The sequence below is a fragment of the Adiantum capillus-veneris genome, chromosome 14 (assembly GCF_014529385.1).
Source record: "Adiantum capillus-veneris isolate H3 chromosome 14, ASM1452938v2, whole genome shotgun sequence".
NCBI classification, from domain to species: Eukaryota; Viridiplantae; Streptophyta; class Polypodiopsida; order Polypodiales; family Pteridaceae; genus Adiantum; species Adiantum capillus-veneris.
The window spans coordinates 66,330,146-66,348,880 of NC_140944.1; the positions used below are offsets into that span (position 1 = coordinate 66,330,146).

At 41.2% G+C, this 18,735-nt stretch overlaps 1 protein-coding gene across 1 annotated transcript; it reads left to right on the forward strand.

Annotated features, from left to right (window-relative positions):
• Positions 1-918: 918 nt before the first annotated feature.
• LOC147442537 (protoporphyrinogen oxidase, chloroplastic-like) lies at positions 919-17,870 on the forward strand. Its single transcript, XM_086528695.1, has 9 exons — positions 919-1,558; positions 12,202-12,387; positions 12,504-12,588; positions 12,801-12,948; positions 15,185-15,265; positions 15,936-16,107; positions 16,256-16,415; positions 17,083-17,186; positions 17,285-17,870. Exons 1-9 carry the CDS (start codon positions 1,103-1,105, stop codon positions 17,585-17,587), a joined length of 1,695 nt encoding a protein of 564 aa, XP_086384821.1. The 5' UTR covers positions 919-1,102; the 3' UTR covers positions 17,588-17,870.
• The last annotated feature ends 865 nt before the right edge of the window (positions 17,871-18,735 follow it).

Here is an 18,735-nt window from a genome sequence, read left to right on the forward strand (position 1 = left end):
TTGCCCAAAATATCCACAGATCCCTCCACTTCCTCCACATTATGAGGAGTACAACTGCGAGGCATGAGCAACTTTTGAACTCCTGTAGCCCTTATGTGAAAATTTAGTTACTGTGTTCTAGCCAACTTGCCCTTGAGCACTTCGTGATTGAAAGGTGTACTGCAACCTAAAAAACATCTTGTTTTTCCCCTACTATGACTCCCTTGTTGGCTTCCGTGTGTTGTGTCCTGCCCTGGCCATTTGCTTGCCTCGCCACTTGCCACCTTCCTCTCTGCTCATTGTCTTGTCCCCACCACTTGTGGTGTTCTCTATCTTTTGCTAATTTTTAATCAAGGGGCCCACTTAAGTTATGACGAGAGAATTTCTCTAGATTTTCTTCAATGATTTATTTTCAAGAATTGAAGGCACATATTGGGAGGATAGGAAAGTAGCGAGATACAAATTGTTGTGCTGGTTGAAGATGAATTGGGATCACATTATAGTAATTTACCTCTATAGTCTAGTAGACAATACATCCACAATCTAGTCTCCCTTCCCCAATCTACTTGTCTCGATAGCCACCTCTCTATTTTCTTCCATATGTTATTCATTCTTGACAATGTTTGACTATCTTCATTTCCCATGTGGGAGCTATATCCCTCTTTGGAGTTGGGAATGCTCCTACTATTATGAAAATTCTCTTCCTTGTCTTCTCCCCCCCCCCCCCCCCTCTCTCACTCACACACACACACACCCACCAATGTGTGCGTGTGTATGCATGCTAGAAATAATATTTTTCAGATTGTGATGGTTTTGGTTGAAATATTTCACCACACATGCTAGAAATAATATTTTTGAGATTGTGATGGTTTTGGTTGAAATATTTCACCACCAGCGTTAGCTGCTTTTGACATTATCAACTACCTTGCTAGGTGATAGGCCAGCAATGGGACAGTTCTATCCTTCACCGAATGCGAACTCATGGAGTCTTGAAGCACGTTCTCAAGGAAGCTCCAGTCACCAAAGGCCCGTAGGTCTACACAGGCTTCTATCGTCTGCAACTACTGCAACCCATTTGCCGTTGGTCCTCTCGTCCTTTTGACAATTCGAGCAGACGTCTGTCATGGAGGCGGGCGCTTTATCATCTCTTCTTGCTCGCCAGCACCAAACCTTTCAAGCTTCAAACAACTTTGCAGCTGTTAAATCTCCATGGTGGAGCTACAGAGTCCCCTACAATCAACATAGGAATGCTTGTCCTGCTGTGGGCTCACATAAACATAGCAGGAAAGCTCATTGTCTACATGTTTATAATAAGCAGGCTGTTGCTCCACCCCCTTCAACCGCCGAAGAGACACAGAAGAAAGAGAACTATGACTGTGTGATTGTGGGTGCTGGTATCTCTGGCTTGTGCACTGCTCAAGCGCTTGCGACGAAACATTCTGCAGATTTGAACAAGGTTTTGGTGACCGAAGCGAGGGATAGAGTTGGCGGTAACATCACCACTGTACAAAGGGGAGACTATCTTTGGGAGGAAGGACCCAACAGCTTCCAGCCTAGTGATCCTATGTTGACAATGGTGGTATGTGGCTCTCTCTATCTGCATCTTACGCTACCTTGATATAAATTTTTTTAAAGTATATACAACACTGACAGTATTGAGACAGGACATTGCTTCAGTTCCTGTCATATATGCATTGAGGGGGGAAGGAGGGAAAGAGAAAATCTGCACTGGCACCTATTCGTGTATTCCAGTCGAGCCACAAACACTTAAGGTCCAAAAAGTAAAGGCAGAGACAACATTAGAAAAGAACTTGCTGAGGATTTGGTGAGGTTGTGTATAGTCTTTGTCTGACCTGTTTTGCATAAGCATCATCATTTTGTCATCAATATATCATGACCTACGTTTTCATTTTATTAGAAAACAAACAACATTAATATCTTACGGAGCCATACTCGTGGTCGTGGTAGAAACTATGCCAGAGAAATGTAGAAGCATGAGAGGCACGGCCAGATGGCACCCTTGGTTCTTGGTGGGGATTAGGATGTCATATATTGGACGGTTTCAAGAACTATGCGAGGACATTGTGTGGTTTTCCCCGTAGCTCTTCAAGTCCAAGACTTCTCAAAGAGTGAACCTTTCAAACTGAGCTAGTTTGAAGGTGTGCACACTTGACCAAAGCCTTAGTAATGACATATCGGGATCTTTCAAAATCAAACAACACAACCATTCTTTGACCATTTACATGACTATAGCAATTGTGCTGGTAAAAATTTTCAGAAATGACGGTCTAGAACAAGTGGAAAAGGAAAAATCCCTTTCAGATTTGTAGGAAAATAGTGAAAAAAGAATGAAAATAATCTCAAATCTTCGAAATTGTCTCTTGGGAAAATCATAATTAGGATTGTGTATGGTTGCGAACTCGAAATTTTTGAAAACCATGTTGTATACGAAGCGTGTTCTTCTTTGATTAATTGGTCACCCAAAATTCCTTGAGACACTTTTTCACGAGGAGAGAGTTTATGTTTGCTAGAGTTACCCTTACTCTTTTTCTTTTCCTTCTCATTCTTTAAAAGAAGAATTTGGAGACGTCTTGGACTTATTGTTACCATTCCCATAAGAGTTCTTTTTCTTGTCTTTAGAAGAATTGAGAGAGAATCAGTTACCTCCAGCTTACCCCGATCATGTTTCATCTCTTGACATTGTGCCAATTGGATAGCTTTGGTCAGCAATTAGCCTCGGACATCAGCAGCTTGTACGATTCACTCTCTGGCTTGCAATCTTTCTTTCTTCTGGAGCTTCTCTTTGGAAGGCTCTGCCCCTTGCTGACTTCTTACGTCTTTGCTTCAACATTGACTGCTCCTTTTCGGTTGATCCCCATCCACCGCTTACTCTTCTATGCCCTTGTCATCGTCATCGGATACTCTGCGTTTGCTAATATACAACCCTTTCCATCTCTGTTCCATCCCTTCGGACTTGCATCCATTGCATCTCCTTTCAAACAAACAATTGGTATCTGTGTGGGCACCATTTTCTATCTTTTTACGTATGAGTTTGACTTTATGGAGTGTCTTGTCGTTGCTAAACTTGCCCAATATTTTTGCACAAGTTATGCAATGTAAGACGCTTTGTAGATGATCTTTTTGTTCCTGACGTTCCTTCTTTTCAAGATTTTATATACTTGGATTTGAGTTTTGTAGGTGGAGGAATTTATCGTAAGGAGTTTTGTGAACTTAATTGTATCACAAATAGTGATGGTTGTGCCTTTTCAGACCTTAACATATCTCAAACTCCCTTGGGATTGGTAATAGATATGTGTGATAGATGCCTTGAACCGGACTATGCCAATCTAAATATCATCCGTATGCCTCACATTTCTTCGAGCATTTCTCTTTTAGCTAAATATGGTGTCATTTGCTCTCAGCTATTTAGATTTTCTCGCCTTTGTGCTAATAAATCTACTTTTGTTCTTCAGTCATGCCATCTTGTTTCTTTATTTGTTGAGAAAGGATACTTATCCAAAAGAATCATGAAAGTTTTCGTTCATTTTTGCATCGTAGTAAGTTTATTTTCACCATTTCTTCCTTTGGAATGTTCAAGATAATCAGTAGTAAATTCAATAAAAGTGGGGAGCTTAAAAGCCCACTTATTGTTTGACTTAGTAACATAGTATTTTGCTGTTTAGATCTTTAGTGCTTCTAGTATTTTTGTTCTTGCTTGACAAATGCTAGCCTTATCATGGCTGGGTACTCAGTATGCCATGCCCATCACCTCTGTAGTGTGATAGAAACTTAGTTCGTTGGTTTTATAGACTCTAGAGTACGTTCAAAGCATGGATGACCTCTATATAAACTTGCACCTACTCTTGGGCACTGACCGTGAGTATATAGCTGTTGTCCAAGCTATGCATGATAAAGGTGATAATCAATTTCTTCTTGTTTGGACAAGCAGCGAAGTTGAGGTTGCATATTGTCAAGTTTTGAGCTTCTTACTTCTTTGGTTGTTTTCAACCTCTTCTTCGTAGGTTTTGTAGTAGTATTCATTTCGAGTGTTTAGCTTACATTAGGATTTAAGAATTTGTTCCTTTAGAAGTTGTTGTGTGGAGTGTGATTCCTAGGATCAAGTCTTTGAGATGTCTTATCCTTGTTAGTTTAAAATTGAGTACTTATTTCAAGTTTTAATCAAGTAAGTTGCTTCAAATTATTTTTCGTGTGCCTTTTCTTAAACATTTTAAAGTGAAAAATAGTTTGTTTTTTCTAGTTTTGTTAAGTAGAAGTAAAGTGATTTTCTTTTTTTTTTCCTTGTTTTATATATATATATATATATATATATATATATATATATATATATATATATATATAGATAGATAGATAGATAGATAGATAGATAGATAGAGAGAGAGAGAGAGAGAGAGAGAGAGAGAGAGAGAGAGAGAGAGAGAGAGAGAGAGAGAGAGAGCCCACAGAAGCAAAATCTGCTATCATCAGTGAGACTAGATAGCTCACAACTCTACATAGCTAGAATGAGCATCCCATCTCCCCGTCTTAGTTAAAGTCATTTAGGCTCCTTCGCGAGACTTCATAAGTTGGTGGGTACTAGGAATTCAAACCAAATGGGCAAACTGGACACTTTAGCGTGTGTGTGAGCAGTGGATGCATGTTCACCACTTTGATGGAAGCTTGCCTTCTCCTTTGTCTTATGTAGCAGGATTGCACCTCTCTCCCCTTTTGAATACAAAATCGTGATGCCTAGCTCAAGGGCTATTCATTTGTATGTACAATTGTGGGGAATCTATGCTCAATGCCAAGGCAAGAGCCTCTTGCACAGATTAGGACGTACATGTTGATTTAGAGAGATTTCTCGCGATAAACTTGTTTAAATCAAAGGGCAAGTACCTCTTCACATGTTGGGACTCAAGGGCTACCTACAATTGCGTTCGGCATGCTAAATGAAGAATTACAGCTTGCTGTAATTTTTTGCAGGCTTAGGGTTTGACCCTTTTGATGCCTAAGGGTATTAGGAGCTTCAGGGAAGCTAGGGAACTGTCAAACAGATGTTCTGGTACATTATACAGGCTAAAAACAGAGAATTCAGTGTGCTGTATTTTCGCGCCAGGTTTGTAAAAGTGCTCTAATGTGTGTGAAAAGTCACCTAATACATTGGAATTTTGTTTGTGAAATCTTCTATTGTCATTATGTTGCCGAAATTGGGCTTGAGTAGGGAATTTTCAACCGAGTACAAGTGGGACAGCTCGTAGAAGTTTATAGGTTTTCTCCGAGTTTATTTGGAATAAAGAAATACCGAAAGGGGTGCCAACCTTTGGGGCCAACAAGGTGTCACTATCTACCTGGGAGCACCCTAGCTACCAAGTTGTTAACTGTTGTGAAGTGGTGAATTCCAGTTACGGGTTTATTTGTGAAGTTACTTTGTATCATAAGGTACAGGTGAAGTTAAACACGTACAGGTCGGGTGAAAGCCAAAGTTTGCCGCCCTTTAGTAAGGCTATAGGCTGGTTTCATGGTTCTGTTGTTGAGACAACACCGCTTTTTCCTCAAGAAGTGAGCCTTGGTGTGTTTTGGGCGAAGACACAAAGCACAGGTACTGGAATTCCACTATGGCTGATAGGAAGAATGACACTAAAGAAGAGGGTTCCTCTTTACGGGACAGACATGCTATTCCTACAGCGTTTGAGGTTGGTGAAAGTTCGCGGCCACCATTGTTTGTGCCTTTTATTGATGTGAATGCGCCACAAGCTCAAGGGATAATGATTGGGCAACTAGATGAGGATGTGTTGAGAACACAATTGGTAGCTCCTGTGAATGTGTTTACCCGATTGGTGCAGAATCCCAAGTTAATGGAGTTTCTGCAAGCTCCAACATTGTGACAACAGACAAGGCAACATTCTCCTCCAATAGAGCTTGTTGAGGCTCAAGGGAAGGTCCCAAATGCGATCCAGCAGGACAAGGAGCATTTGTATGTTGCGGAGTCGGGTGAGGCTCCAAGGCAAACCTTTTCTGTCCATGAACAGGTGGCTAGGACGCAATTCCTCAAGCTATACCAATTCAGCCAGCCACCTTTGAGCGTCCAAATGTTGGTCTAAATGGAGAGGGAACTACCTTCTAGGCTATGGATCAGGTATTTCCACCACCCACAGTACATCCTGGGTATTTTGGAAGTGGACTTGTGTACCAAAGCTTGGCCGCTTATGCCCCTGAAAATCATCTGTATATGCCAGGAATAGTGTTTGGGGTTATGCAAGGCATGATGCCAAACCTCATGTATGGTAATAGCTTACAACTAGGGTTTTAGAGTACTCATGGCCAGTTGGGGATGCCATAGGACAATTCTGGTATGGCTGGCTTTTCCAATCAGCAAGCAAATATGGCATCAAGAAGCCAAAGTTCTAATGGCCAAGGAGCACAAATGATTCGAACTACTGTACCTATGTTGCAGACACTTTCTTATGATAATTTTAGAGTGCTTGACAAGCCGAAACCATACAAAGAAGGTGGTGCAGGTGTGAAGCTTGAACTTTCAGTGGTTTTGAAGACAAGACGAAGGCTCTTACTTTCCTTCAACTGTTTGATATCACTTATGCAGGGGAGAATTTCACCGAGGCTTTGAATGTCTGCAAAGCTGCCACTTTCCTTGAAAGGAAATGGGTGTTCATGGTGGACGACTTTATTGATGCAAGGACAAGCATCCACCACGTGGGTTTACTTCAAACAGATGTTTGCATCTGCATGGCTGTCAAGTGAGTTTGAAGATGATAAATTGGCACCAACTCAATGTGGCTAGTTGCAAAAACTTAGAGGAGTACTATCGAAAGTTTTGTAAACCGCTGCTTTCAGTATTTTCCTACAGATTTGTGCCATTGACAGAGCAGATAGAGAAGTATTGTTGTGGGTTGCCTAAAGGGCTCAAGAATTATTGTACAAAAAACAGAGTGGCCACCCTTACTCCGCTAATGGAGGTTGCCAACACTGGTCATGCCTTGTCGAAGGGAGAAGATAGTGGATTCCAAGGCAACATAAAAAGGGGTCCATCAAAGAAAAAATCAGCAAAGAAGTCTTTGGCAAAAGTGACTCTTGAAGCTGCCCAGGGGTCAAGAAAATCAGAGAAATCTAAAGACTCAGCCGAGACATCTGGTGGACATGCAAAGAAACAGAAAAAGCCTTTTGTCTTTCGAGGAAAAGAAAGCTTTAATGGCTGAGGGTAAATGCTTTATCTGCGAGAGCAGCCTGCTCACTTTGCTGTGGATTGTCCAAAGAAGAAGAGGTCAGTTGATTGAGAGGACAAAGAGGACAAGAAAGGAAAGAAGCCCAAACCGACGGCTAGTTTAGTGGCAGATATGGTGGGGGATAGGCCAAACTCTGATGCCATGCAGAGCATGGGGTAAAGTCAAGGATCAAATAATGCTTCTTTTCTTTGATCTAGGTGCAAAGGAAAACTTTATTTCACCAGAGGTGGCTATTAAGTTGGGCATTAAAGTTGAATAGATGGGGTACATAATTGAGGTAGGTTTGGCATGTCCTTGCCATTCAGACCAGTTTCATCACCCCTTCTCTTGATATAGGGAAGTAACAATTATACGCGACCCACATCTCAATGACCCATGTCAAATAAATGGATATAGGAAGGGTCAAAAACATAAAAATAGGCCGCCCGACAGAAAGACCACATGTGGCACATTGGAAAAATGTGGGAAAAATCCCTCATAATTCCTAGACTCTAGAAAATCCTCACAAGGTCGGGTGCAACCATAAAGAACTTAAGAAGCCCTCACTCACAAGATCTAGACAACACCTCCCTATAGAGTACTACAGGGCCCATGATAGACAGTCCTATCCTCGAATGGCAGCAAGTGCTAGCATTCACCATCAGATTTGTATCGGCCGTAGAGGCTAGAGCTCCTGCACCTGCACACATGCCGTGGGCATGCCATTGATAGCTATAGGTTATAGGAAAAGTTGGAGAACGGCGACGCGTCCTTCAAGAACTAGTCGAGCCATCTTGCCCAAAAGTCTGGCTCACAATGCGAGAAGCCGACATACACATCCCGTTCCTGCGTATCACAAAGATGTACAACTTGTGGCTCGTCCCGCACATGATGCTCTGCGCACTTATTACATAGTATCTTCTTCGATCTAGGTATTTATTTTTCTTATTTGACATTAGGCAATGCCACAATTCATGTGAGGGGTATTTAAGACCCTAGAGTAGTATATAAGTACATTCTATCCCCATTGTATCAGTTGTGTATATCACGTGCGCACTTCACTTGTGCTACGTAAAAATGTTTCTGCTACAGTCTAGCATGAGTCATTAGCTTAGGACTGAGCCTGGCACTTTTTGTTAGAGTTACACCACCGTTAGATCTATGTGGTCTTGCAACAATAGGTGGACTCCACTTCAGGATGATGAGGTTCTCAAATCATGAGTTGATTTGGACGCAAGTAATGCAAAGGTTATGTCAGCCATTGTTTAGGTACTGACAAAGGTAATCTCTCCCGTGATACGGACTTTGCAAACTGTTAGTGAAATGTGGTCAAAGTTTGGAATATGTTCAGCGATCACCCTTCTTGGATAGTTACAAGTTTGAAGTTTGGCCTTCCATGTAGTCATTTTTTATGAAGGCAAAAGTTGTCCATGATTAAGTCTCGGCTATGGAAAGTACATTGAATAGTACTCAATTAGCTGCCTTGCTACTTACAAAGTTGTGTGAGGAATATGGGATCGGTGCAAAGGCACTACGCTTGCAGATCACGATGGAAAGCTTGATTTTGATTCCCTCAGCTCTTTTCTCACGCAAGAGGAAGTTGTCTTGGTCTCCCAAGGCAAGATTCGAGTGTCAAAAAGTGATGAATTGGCACATGTTGTATCGAAAACCCAAAAGAAGCCGTGGGGCCGTTTTGACAAGTGTGGAATGTGTGTTCATGTGTCTCAGGATTTTACATCCAAAGGCAAAGCCATAAACTCACAATTGGACAAAGGCAAAGGCAACTTGCTGAGGACAAAAGAGAGAATGATTCTACCATGGACTCAACCGAGTTTGCTGTTGTGGTGCGAACTATAGTGGCAATAGCTCTAGCTTTCTAGTTTGTTGGTGGGTGCCCCAACATGCTTCAGCTAGAGAGCGTGAGCGGTAGGGAGAAGCAGCTGGAGCTCCCAATACTTGATTTGGACCCATGTGTCGAGGTTCAAAGCAAATTGCATTTGGCAAGCAACCGGCTTGACATATACATTATGCTATGGATGTCTTGCGGACAGTTCGTTATTGATGGCGGGATTATGGATAGGGTGTGTTTCAAAGCTCATTGTCTTGAAAATCTTGGACTGATGTGTTCACAATTCATGAATAGGGATTCTTGGGCACAATGTGGTCTGTAAGAGGAACTTTGATTTCCACTTGTCTCTTGCAGTTATTCTTTTGTTCTATGTTTCACAGTTTCAAGCTGTCTCTAGTTCTTTGCCACTATCAATGTAGTGCCAGCTGGTAACAATTCTATGGGCATTACTGTTGCTAAATTGGCTTTATCTGACAGAAAAATAATTCTAAATGAATTATTGGATTTATAAGTGAGAGGGTTTTCTTGCTTGGAACAAGGAAAAATAATTCTAAATGAATTATTGGAATATTAAGTGAGAGGGTTTTTCTCACTGGAGACATCCGAGTACAGAGTATTCCTAGTGCATCATTTAAAGTAATGACGGGAGCACTGTGAACGGGTATATCTGTAAGTCCATCAGGAACGGGTACTTCTGATGCGTCACATCGGATGGGTGACAGGGAGCATCGGGAAGAAGTATCCGACCATCCGGGAACGGACATCTCTGATGCGTCATAGGATGGGTGACATAGAGCATCGTGAAGGAGATTGTACCGTAAGTTCGGTAGGAAAGGACTAGGTGATGGGTATTCCTGATGCGTCACAAGGTGGGTGACGGGTGCATCGGAAAGGGGATATCCATAGGCGAGAGGAAATTCCGAACTGTGTTAGAAATGTGCACAAGGAAAAGCAAGCACTTGAAATGAAGATGTGTTCAGAGGAAACTTTGAGGAAAAACGGATGCTTTTTGAGAAAGTGGAATTGCCTTTCGGGAAAGCAGATGCTTTCCTGCGAGGAAGTCATGTCTGCATTGCAACTGTGCATGTGATTGCATCCAGGGATGCCTGGGTAGTGCTGTGAAAGGCATTGTTTTTAACTTATAAGATTTTATTGAGTTTTTAGGCAGGTTCAGACCAATTTTAAAATATGCCGGCCGCCGACTTAATAAGTGGGTAGCCACTTAGAAAATAAAGCAACAAAACCAACTAGCAAATGCTCTCTTCCTATTTTGGGTAGAACAACCGAATTTAAAAAAAAAATAAAAATAAAAATTCCGCCGCGATCTCTACGCGGCCGGCCTCTGCTCAGCTATTCCTGCTGTGGCCAGAGAGCTATAAAAGCACCACATGCCTTCACTTAGAGGAGGAGTTGCTAGCGCCAGCAAGAGAAGACTCTGTGAGACTACGAATCACGGAAGTCACTTTTCGCACGCAAGAGCGACAAGTATCTATTGTGGATTCGCCATACGAATTGTTGTCCGGTGTTTGTGTGTGTGTTTGCAGGTACTTCATCGCGAAGGAGAAACGTGAAGGCTTCGGCCTACGCTTTGGAATTTCGAGAACGGAATTCGGAAATTGTCTGCGGAGTCTCGACTCCGAGTATAGACGGAAAAAGGATTGACAGCTCATCTCTCGGATTTCCCTTACGGGAAGGAACGACCATCGAGTCAGAGAATTAGAACAGAGGGGTTTTCTCCGGTTCTTGTGCTTGTAAAAAGATTCTCCCTAATAAAGGATTCTCTTTAAGGGAGGGGCCGAGCCCATCTTTTGGTCCCAGTACTGCGTCGATCTTCTCACTCTCTATCTCTCTCTTTCTCTATTTATTTCTCTCTATATCTTTTGGCTTCGGTATTAAGTGATGAATTCTATTTATCCAAGTATATTTTATATTGTTATGTGCTCCCGTTTGTGACAATTACATTGCAAAAAGTTGGTTTTAGAGGAGTGTCGAGAAGTCGTCAAATGCTAAAATGCTTAAATGAAACTCTTAAATTTGCAGTGAGATTTTTGGATGAATCGCTTGTACCAAGGCTAAATTTTGAGATATGGACTGATGCTACAGGTCCCATGCAAAGTCTCTATCATGTTACAAGTCTACATCTATATATACATATACCTAGATGAATCCAGGATAAGCCCAGATTCACCCTTGAAGGAAAGTGCAAGGTATAGACCCATGGTAGTCACCCGCAAGACAATATAACCATCAGCTCCATAATGCATAGTATTGATGATATACCACGACATCCCCACTAACGTCGTCAGTGCCCAATAGTGGGTGTAGAACTGGGTACTAACATATGCTCCCCAACACAACACACACCACACGCTCACACACATACATCTATTCCAATTTCACATATCACACGTCTACACCAATTATATAGGTTCAAAGAGATGGTTCAGTGTATCTGGATATATTTTGTTGTGGCTAGACATTTCAGGCCTGAGATATCTCATGTGATGCTCGTGGTTGCAAGTAATGTATAGTAACAAGACGAAGAGTTTATCAAAACTCAAGATTAAATTATCTGACTACAAAAGAGGATAGCTCAAGTTTGAACCTGAAAGTGGGCTTAATGTTTTTTGGATTAGTTGTTGGAATCTGAATTTTTGATTCCATAGTTCAGTTTTTCTTGCTCAGTTGATGTTCATCTCCTGAGATGGATTGTGGTTCTCTTCTTTGCTGCTTCAGAAGCCATCTACATCCAGGTCACCATTTGTTAGCTGGTCAGAAAAGACACGAGTTTCAGTTTTAGACATGTGATGAGGATCTCAGGAATGTGTTTTATGCAACTGTTAACCTGGCTATGTTGTTTAAGTCCTGCTATATGCTGATTAGAAAACTGGGGAGAGTGATCTAGCAGCAAGTAATTTTCTTTATGCTATTGAAGTCTTAGATGAAGGTGCTTGCACTTCAGGAGGACTCTTGTGGGTGGTAATAGTGAAAATGTTGTTCCAAATGATTTGAAAGTCAGCGACATGAAGATCACTATTTAGGATCTAACTCGTCAGCTTGTTCATGTTCTTTCGTGTCTGAAATGTCAACTTCAGGCTTTAAGGGTTTCAGGCCCCATACCTAAAAGTATTGCTTCCACCATTTTCATTGTGACAGGTTGATAGTGGTTTGAAAGATGAACTAGTCCTTGGAGATCCTACTGCCCCACGGTTTGTCTTCTGGGAAGGCAAATTGAGGCCAGTGCCTGCAGGACCCACAGACTTACCTTTCTTTGATCTAATGAGTATTCAAGGAAAATTGCGAGCTGGTTTTGGTGCTCTTGGTCTACAGCCTGCTCCTCCTGTAAGTACCAACTTTCTTTCATTGGCCCTTTCAACTAATTTGCATTCGTATCTGTTGGCTTACTTGTTAGGTCAATTGTTCATTTGTTTTTGGTTGGTTCGAAATGGACGGTACAGAATTATGAAGAGTCTGTCGAGGAGTTTGTCCGGCGCAACCTTGGTGCTGAGGTTTTTGAAAGACTAATCGAACCTTTTTGCTCAGGTTAATTTTGTAAGGCTCTCTTGGTTGAATCTTCCTTTGTCGCATAATCATGCACAAGTAGCATAGCAAAATTGCTTTGTATCTAGTGTGAGTCAACCTTGCTTCAGATGGTTCTGATTTCTGCATGTATGGGTGTAACCACCTTGTAGCTGCATCTGAGATCTCATACTTGGGGGATGCTTTCCTAATGCCTCTTAACTAATTGTTTGCAGGTGTCTATGCCGGAAATCCTGCCAAGCTGAGCATGAAAGCAGCATTTGGAAAAGTCTGGAGGTTGGAAGAGTTAGGAGGGAGTATTATTGGTGGAACTTTCAAAATGATTCAAGAAAAAAAGAAAAACCCTGCACCACCGAGGGATCCGTAAGTTTTAATTTCTCTATTCATTCAGATTGAAATCATGCCCAAGAATTTGTAATATTGAGTTTGCAGCATATATTGCACTAAGGAGATGTGAGAATATACTAGGAGTACTTTTTTGACAGTTTTTTTGGGTAGAGTTTCTGTGGACATGTCTTCGTCTGAAGGCATGTTCTATCTGCATTATGAAGACTTACGCATCCAAGCTTGATGTTTCTAACAGGAATCAACTTCCTCAACTTCTTGCACTCAAAGCCTAGGAAACTTGGATATCAACATGATAGCATGATAGGAGCGGAAGTGCACACAAGAGGATAGAGAGAGAGAGAGTGAGGGACACATTGTGTAACCGGAGTTCCAATGGTGAGATCCCCTAGTCTTATTCCTTAGACTACCAAATAATGAATACAATGTATTTGTGATGGATATGTATGTGGGGCCACACTAGGCAACTGACCACTTGGCCTTCAACCCCAACAACCTCCCACCAAGAGCGACCATGAGAAAACCTAATCCTATGTCCATCACTAGAAGTAGACAACTTGATGTCTACAGTCGCATCTATATAACCATGTACAAATGACCCATTTACATTAGAAAATATGCGCAACGCATGAATATCACCCAAGTATATCTAGAGGTCAAGCACGACCTCTCATAGCCTCCTATCGTGGTCAGCCATGTGTTGATCCACTGCTTTCACTGCGGACTGAGTCGTATTTATGGCAACTCGCTTGATACCATGCAGCATAGCCTCATCACTAGAGGACAATCCACTACCTGTCAAACAGATATCTTGCATACTTGGACCATATCTAGCAACACGGTCTCCCAGAATGCCCCATGAACTACCTTTTTTTTGTTTAAATTTTTCCTATTTAATGACTCTTTTAATCCTCGGCTTCATTATGGCCGAGTCTCCCTGCATCGCTAGAGTTATGGCAGAAACTCAGTACGCAGATCTTTGTATTCATGTATGCTCCTGTGCGTGGGTGCATGGTGTGAGTGTGTGGGAGCATATATTGAGTTTTTGATGCTCTCGATTGTGGTTCCTAGATTGAGCATGTATGCACCTCGTGGCATGGTCATGCTGCCGTTTATGGTCATGTTATGACCATTGATAGGTGATCTATGGTTATACTCGTAGCTCATTGTGAGCTATTTTACGCACATATTTTGGTTTTGGCGGTAGCTATGGGCACTTGATTACCGTAGCAATTTGGTATCTATTTATGTACACTTGGATACTTGGATACTCTGTTTTGTACTTGTACCAGCTTTGGGTTTGATGTCAGTTTGGATTATTTGTGGTTGCATCGATTTGGTTGATTCTATTGCTCGCATCTGGTTGTCATTTGACTTATATCTGTTTCTATCTCTTGCTAATTTCTGTCTATTTATATATGTTTAATTTTATCGAATGACTTATAATTGCACCAGTACTTTTGCACAAACTATGAAATGTAAGGTGCTTCTTAGGTGACCTTTTCGCTCTCGTTGTTCCTTCTTTTCAAAATTTTATGCATGTGAATCAGACTCTTCAGGTGGAGGAATTTATCTAAGGAGTTTTGTGAACTCAATACACTACAGTTTTTTCCTTCTTTCAAGATTTTCTGTACTTCAATGCAAGGTCTCTAGATGGAGGAATTTATTTTTAGTAGCTTTGTGAACGTAATGCTATACAAATATTATTTCTGTTCTTTTTTTAGACTTTTATTTTGGAGGCAGATATTTATGGTTTATGCTTGCACTGGCATATGCCCTTCTGAATATTTTTATTATGCTTCATATTCCTTTCAACATTTCTTTGTATCTGTAAATTATCCAGTTTCAGCATACAAAGTGGCCAGGATTAGATGGGAATATGCATTTATGGCGGCACCTACCTAACATTCCGGCAGGATGCTGTACCTTATCATATTTGGGTGTTCCTTCAATATGACCATTTATTTTTTTCTCAAAGGAAGAGGACCAGCTGGGCAGTGAGTTCTTATCATCTCATATCAGAAGGGGTGTTTCTTGAACATTAGTGTGCCTTGATGGATTCAACGCATGCAAGAAATCATAAAATGAGTCTTGAGATATCAGCTCTGAGTTCATCTGAAGAAGTCGACCAGTGGGGTGCTCCTCACATGGATTTAGATTGCTGTTTTTTTTTTGGCTTTCTGAATTTGTTCACTTGAGAATTGTCCTTTTGTGCTTCATGTCATTTATTGACACTTGAAACCTCTAAATGCAGGAGGCTACCAACTCCAAAAGGACAAACAGTGGGATCCTTTCGCAAAGGACTTATGACACTACCAAAAGCAATTGCAGAAAAGTAAGATTCGAATAATAGAGAATCATTGTCTTCCTCAATATTTTCTCGGTTTGAATTAGTTGCTTTTCTTAACTAAAGAAGATTTTTAGAACTGTGGAAATTCATGTTTGTCTTGTTATGAACATTTTTGGCAGTTTTTTTTTTGGGGAAAATCACCAAATTACCCATGAAATTTGTGGAAATTCTCAAAATACCGATGTCAACATTTTGGATGGATTTCATCATTTTTTTGCATAGATTATTCTTTTTGACTACAGAGATCCATCTTACATTATCTTAGACAAAAATTTACCAAAATCAGCTGAGAAATAGAGACATTTTGTCTAAAATACAATGAAGCATTGCATCTCAAGGGCCCACAATACCATCTGAAATCCTAGTTCTATCATCTTCTATTGAGGGAGAACCGTTCTTCTTATGAAGAGTTGCGCCTCTGGAGATATTTGCAAGATTAACAAGGGGTCATTAGGGAATTCCAGAAAAGGTTAAGAGAATTTTGGGAGTTATTGGAAAAAAATGAAGGGTATTTTGGGAATTTTTGAAATTCTAGGGGTACTTTCAGAATTTTCACAAATTTCTGGGGTATTTTGGTAAGTTTCCCTTTTTTTGGGTAAAATTCTACATTTAAGTTATTGTTTTTTTGTGTAATGACTGCTGCGTTCTTCATTAGATTAGGCAGCAGCGTCAAACTCAATTGGAAGCTTGAGTCGATACAAAGAGCGTCAGGTGGTGGATATGAGCTGTTTTATGCGACTCCTGAGGGGATGAAGGCAGTGTTTACTAAGTCTGTTCTCCTGACCTTACCATCGTATGCCGCCAGTAACATCGTTCGTCAGCTATCGGTGCGTAATCATCGTTTCTCAAATGGAGATCTATTGATTCTGTTTGTCCTAGCTGCTAAAATGTCTTGCCCTTTTGCTGCAATAAAATTGTTGAACGCTTTTCAGAAACTGAGGTTTTATGGGTTTTGATTTGATTCGGATTGTGCAGCCAAGTGCTGCCGACTCTCTTGCAAAGTTTTATTATCCCCCAGTTGCAGCTGTGACAATTTCGTATCCTAAATCTGCAATAAGAGAGGGCCGTCTTGTCGATGGTGAGCTCAAAGGTTTTGGCCAGCTTCATCCTCGCAGTCAAGGGGTTCAAACCTTAGGTAGGCTGTATAATGAGTGCCAATGTTTGTGCTTCAACAAAGCTTAATGTTTAAGAGATACCAAATCCAACAAGAACATTGTAAACTTGTGAATGCTAAGTATCTTGTGATGCCCCACTTTTTGGCATTCTAAAACATGCCATAGAGAACGAGGAGAAAGACGCACAAATTTTTGAATCCAATTTCTTAGTTTTATATGGGTCCCTTCATTGAAAAGCCTCGTGACTTACTTTTTGTTTCAAAAGGTTATTTTAGTTTGTAAATAGTCTCTTCATTTAGGGCACGAATTGGTTTTCAGCAGTCTTCACCTTGTTCTCTTCAAAACGCCGAGGTTCTATGTGTATTCACATATGTATTGAAATGCTAAACTTCAATATTAAAAGGATTTGCATAAAGAACAAGGTGAAAATTCACAATGAGTGTGCATGACTCACAATTCATTCCCCCTCTTTATACAAATAAGAAAAGAAAACCAATGGTAGTCATAAGAGTGATCCGTAAGTTTTCCAGCATTAACTTTCCATGTGGCACCAGTCGGCAGGCTTTATCCATCTGTCTGCCCCAAGAGCTAAATGCTTTACTAAGTCCTTATGTAGGCCAAAAATGTGTATGCCAACAACTACATACACAGTGTGTTGTGGACTCAGTTCTTGTTGTTGTCCGGCAGGAACCATCTATTCTTCTTCTTTATTTCCTGGCCGAGCCCCTGCGGATCGAGTACTATTGCTTAACTACATTGGTGGTGCCAACAATCCAGCGATCACTAGCAAGGTATGCTGCTCACTGAAAGCTTGTTTGTCGAAATAGTTTTATTGAGATGCAACATGACATGCCTCGTTGAAACACACCATCAATCGATATCACTGTAGGATGAAGCAGAGCTTGTTGATCAAGTTGACAAGGATGTGAGGAAGATGTTGATAAAGCCAGATGGACCAAAGCCAGAGGTCTTGGGAGTCCGGGTGTGGCCAAGAGCTATTCCACAATTTGAAGTAGGCCATCTAGATATCTTGGAGGATGCACAGAAAGCGTTGGATAGCGCAGGTCTAGAGGGACTATTCTTAGGTGGCAACTATGTTGTAGGTGTTGCCCTCGGCCGCTGCGTCGAAGGAGCCTATGAAAGTGCTGCTTCGATCTCGCAGTACTTCCAGAAGGTGGTTGCAGATGTATAATTTTTTTTTTTGTGTAGATGCGGTTCTCATTCAGGTTATCTGGCATGGTTTTCGTCACTGCGGACTGAAATGGGATGCTGATTTTAGAGATGAGCGTTTTCTACCGTGCTACAGTGATGTATAGAAAATCAAGCTGGTAGCATTTGGCGCTGGGCAGAACTTCTCACTTGTAATGAAGCAGTCTGCCTTCCTACTTGTCAAGGCCCAAGGGCATATTGTATGGTATGTCAGGGCTCAGACTTATGCTGTATAATCTTGTATTGCAAGTTCTATATTCTTGCCATTGCCGCCTCTTAGTGTATGGAATTTGTCTTGGTGCATTAATTGGTGGCAGGTTCGTCATTATATGGTTGCATGATAGTACAGTATGGTTTCGTACGGGAAAATAGAGTGTATTACAATTTGTATGGCACGGTTTAGATTCATATGGTTTGACTTTTCAGAACCATTTAATGTCATAAAGTTTCTTGTATTGTACATTCATACAGTACGGTCGAAGAGCACGCTGTAGTTGTGCGATGTGGGCATTCATGCACCGTATGGCAGCTTCCATTATTGGTGGCAGAGTGCAGGTTACTTTTGCTCTGTGGACATAGGTCACTATGTTTCTGAACTAAACAAAAAATCATCCTGAAGTAAACAATGTGTGAATGAAATGTAGAAGGGTGGAAAGGGCACACGCACCCGCCCCCACAACCCTGAAACCCATGGGGTCTGTAATGACCCAGTGCGGTGGATCAACGGTAGGCAGAGAGGCCTGCATGAATATCAAGGTGATCAGACAGCCCTCAAAGAGTCACCAATGTTTGAGCCCGCTACTTCCATGTAGGAATGTTGAAGTTCTCTCTCTCTCTCTCTCCATCCATTTGTTAAAGGCTTACTTCAAGTGAGATGAAACCCACAACAGAAACTCTATACCCCTTGATGAGATATCATTGACTAACAAACTTTATGGGAATTGACTACATTGGCTTTTTGTCTATTTCGACTCTAACTTTGGTACTTACGCTTATTTTTGATGGGCACCATTGCCCTTCAAATTTCCCACATTTTATGATCTTTTTTAATTTTTAGACTCTTTGTGTGTGGGGGTAGCTCACATTTTTCACCCGTGACAAACCATCAAAATACCCTAAATCGGGTAAAAT

Coding starts and splice junctions, on each gene's coding strand:
- LOC147442537 (XM_086528695.1), top strand. CDS start 1,103: ATGGAGGCGGGCGCTTTATCATCTCTTCTTGCTCGCCAGCACCAAACC. Junction 16,416..17,082: donor TCAAGGGGTTCAAACCTTAG/GTAGGCTGTATA, acceptor GTTGTCCGGCAG/GAACCATCTATTCTTCTTCT. Junction 17,187..17,284: donor ATCCAGCGATCACTAGCAAG/GTATGCTGCTCA, acceptor ATATCACTGTAG/GATGAAGCAGAGCTTGTTGA.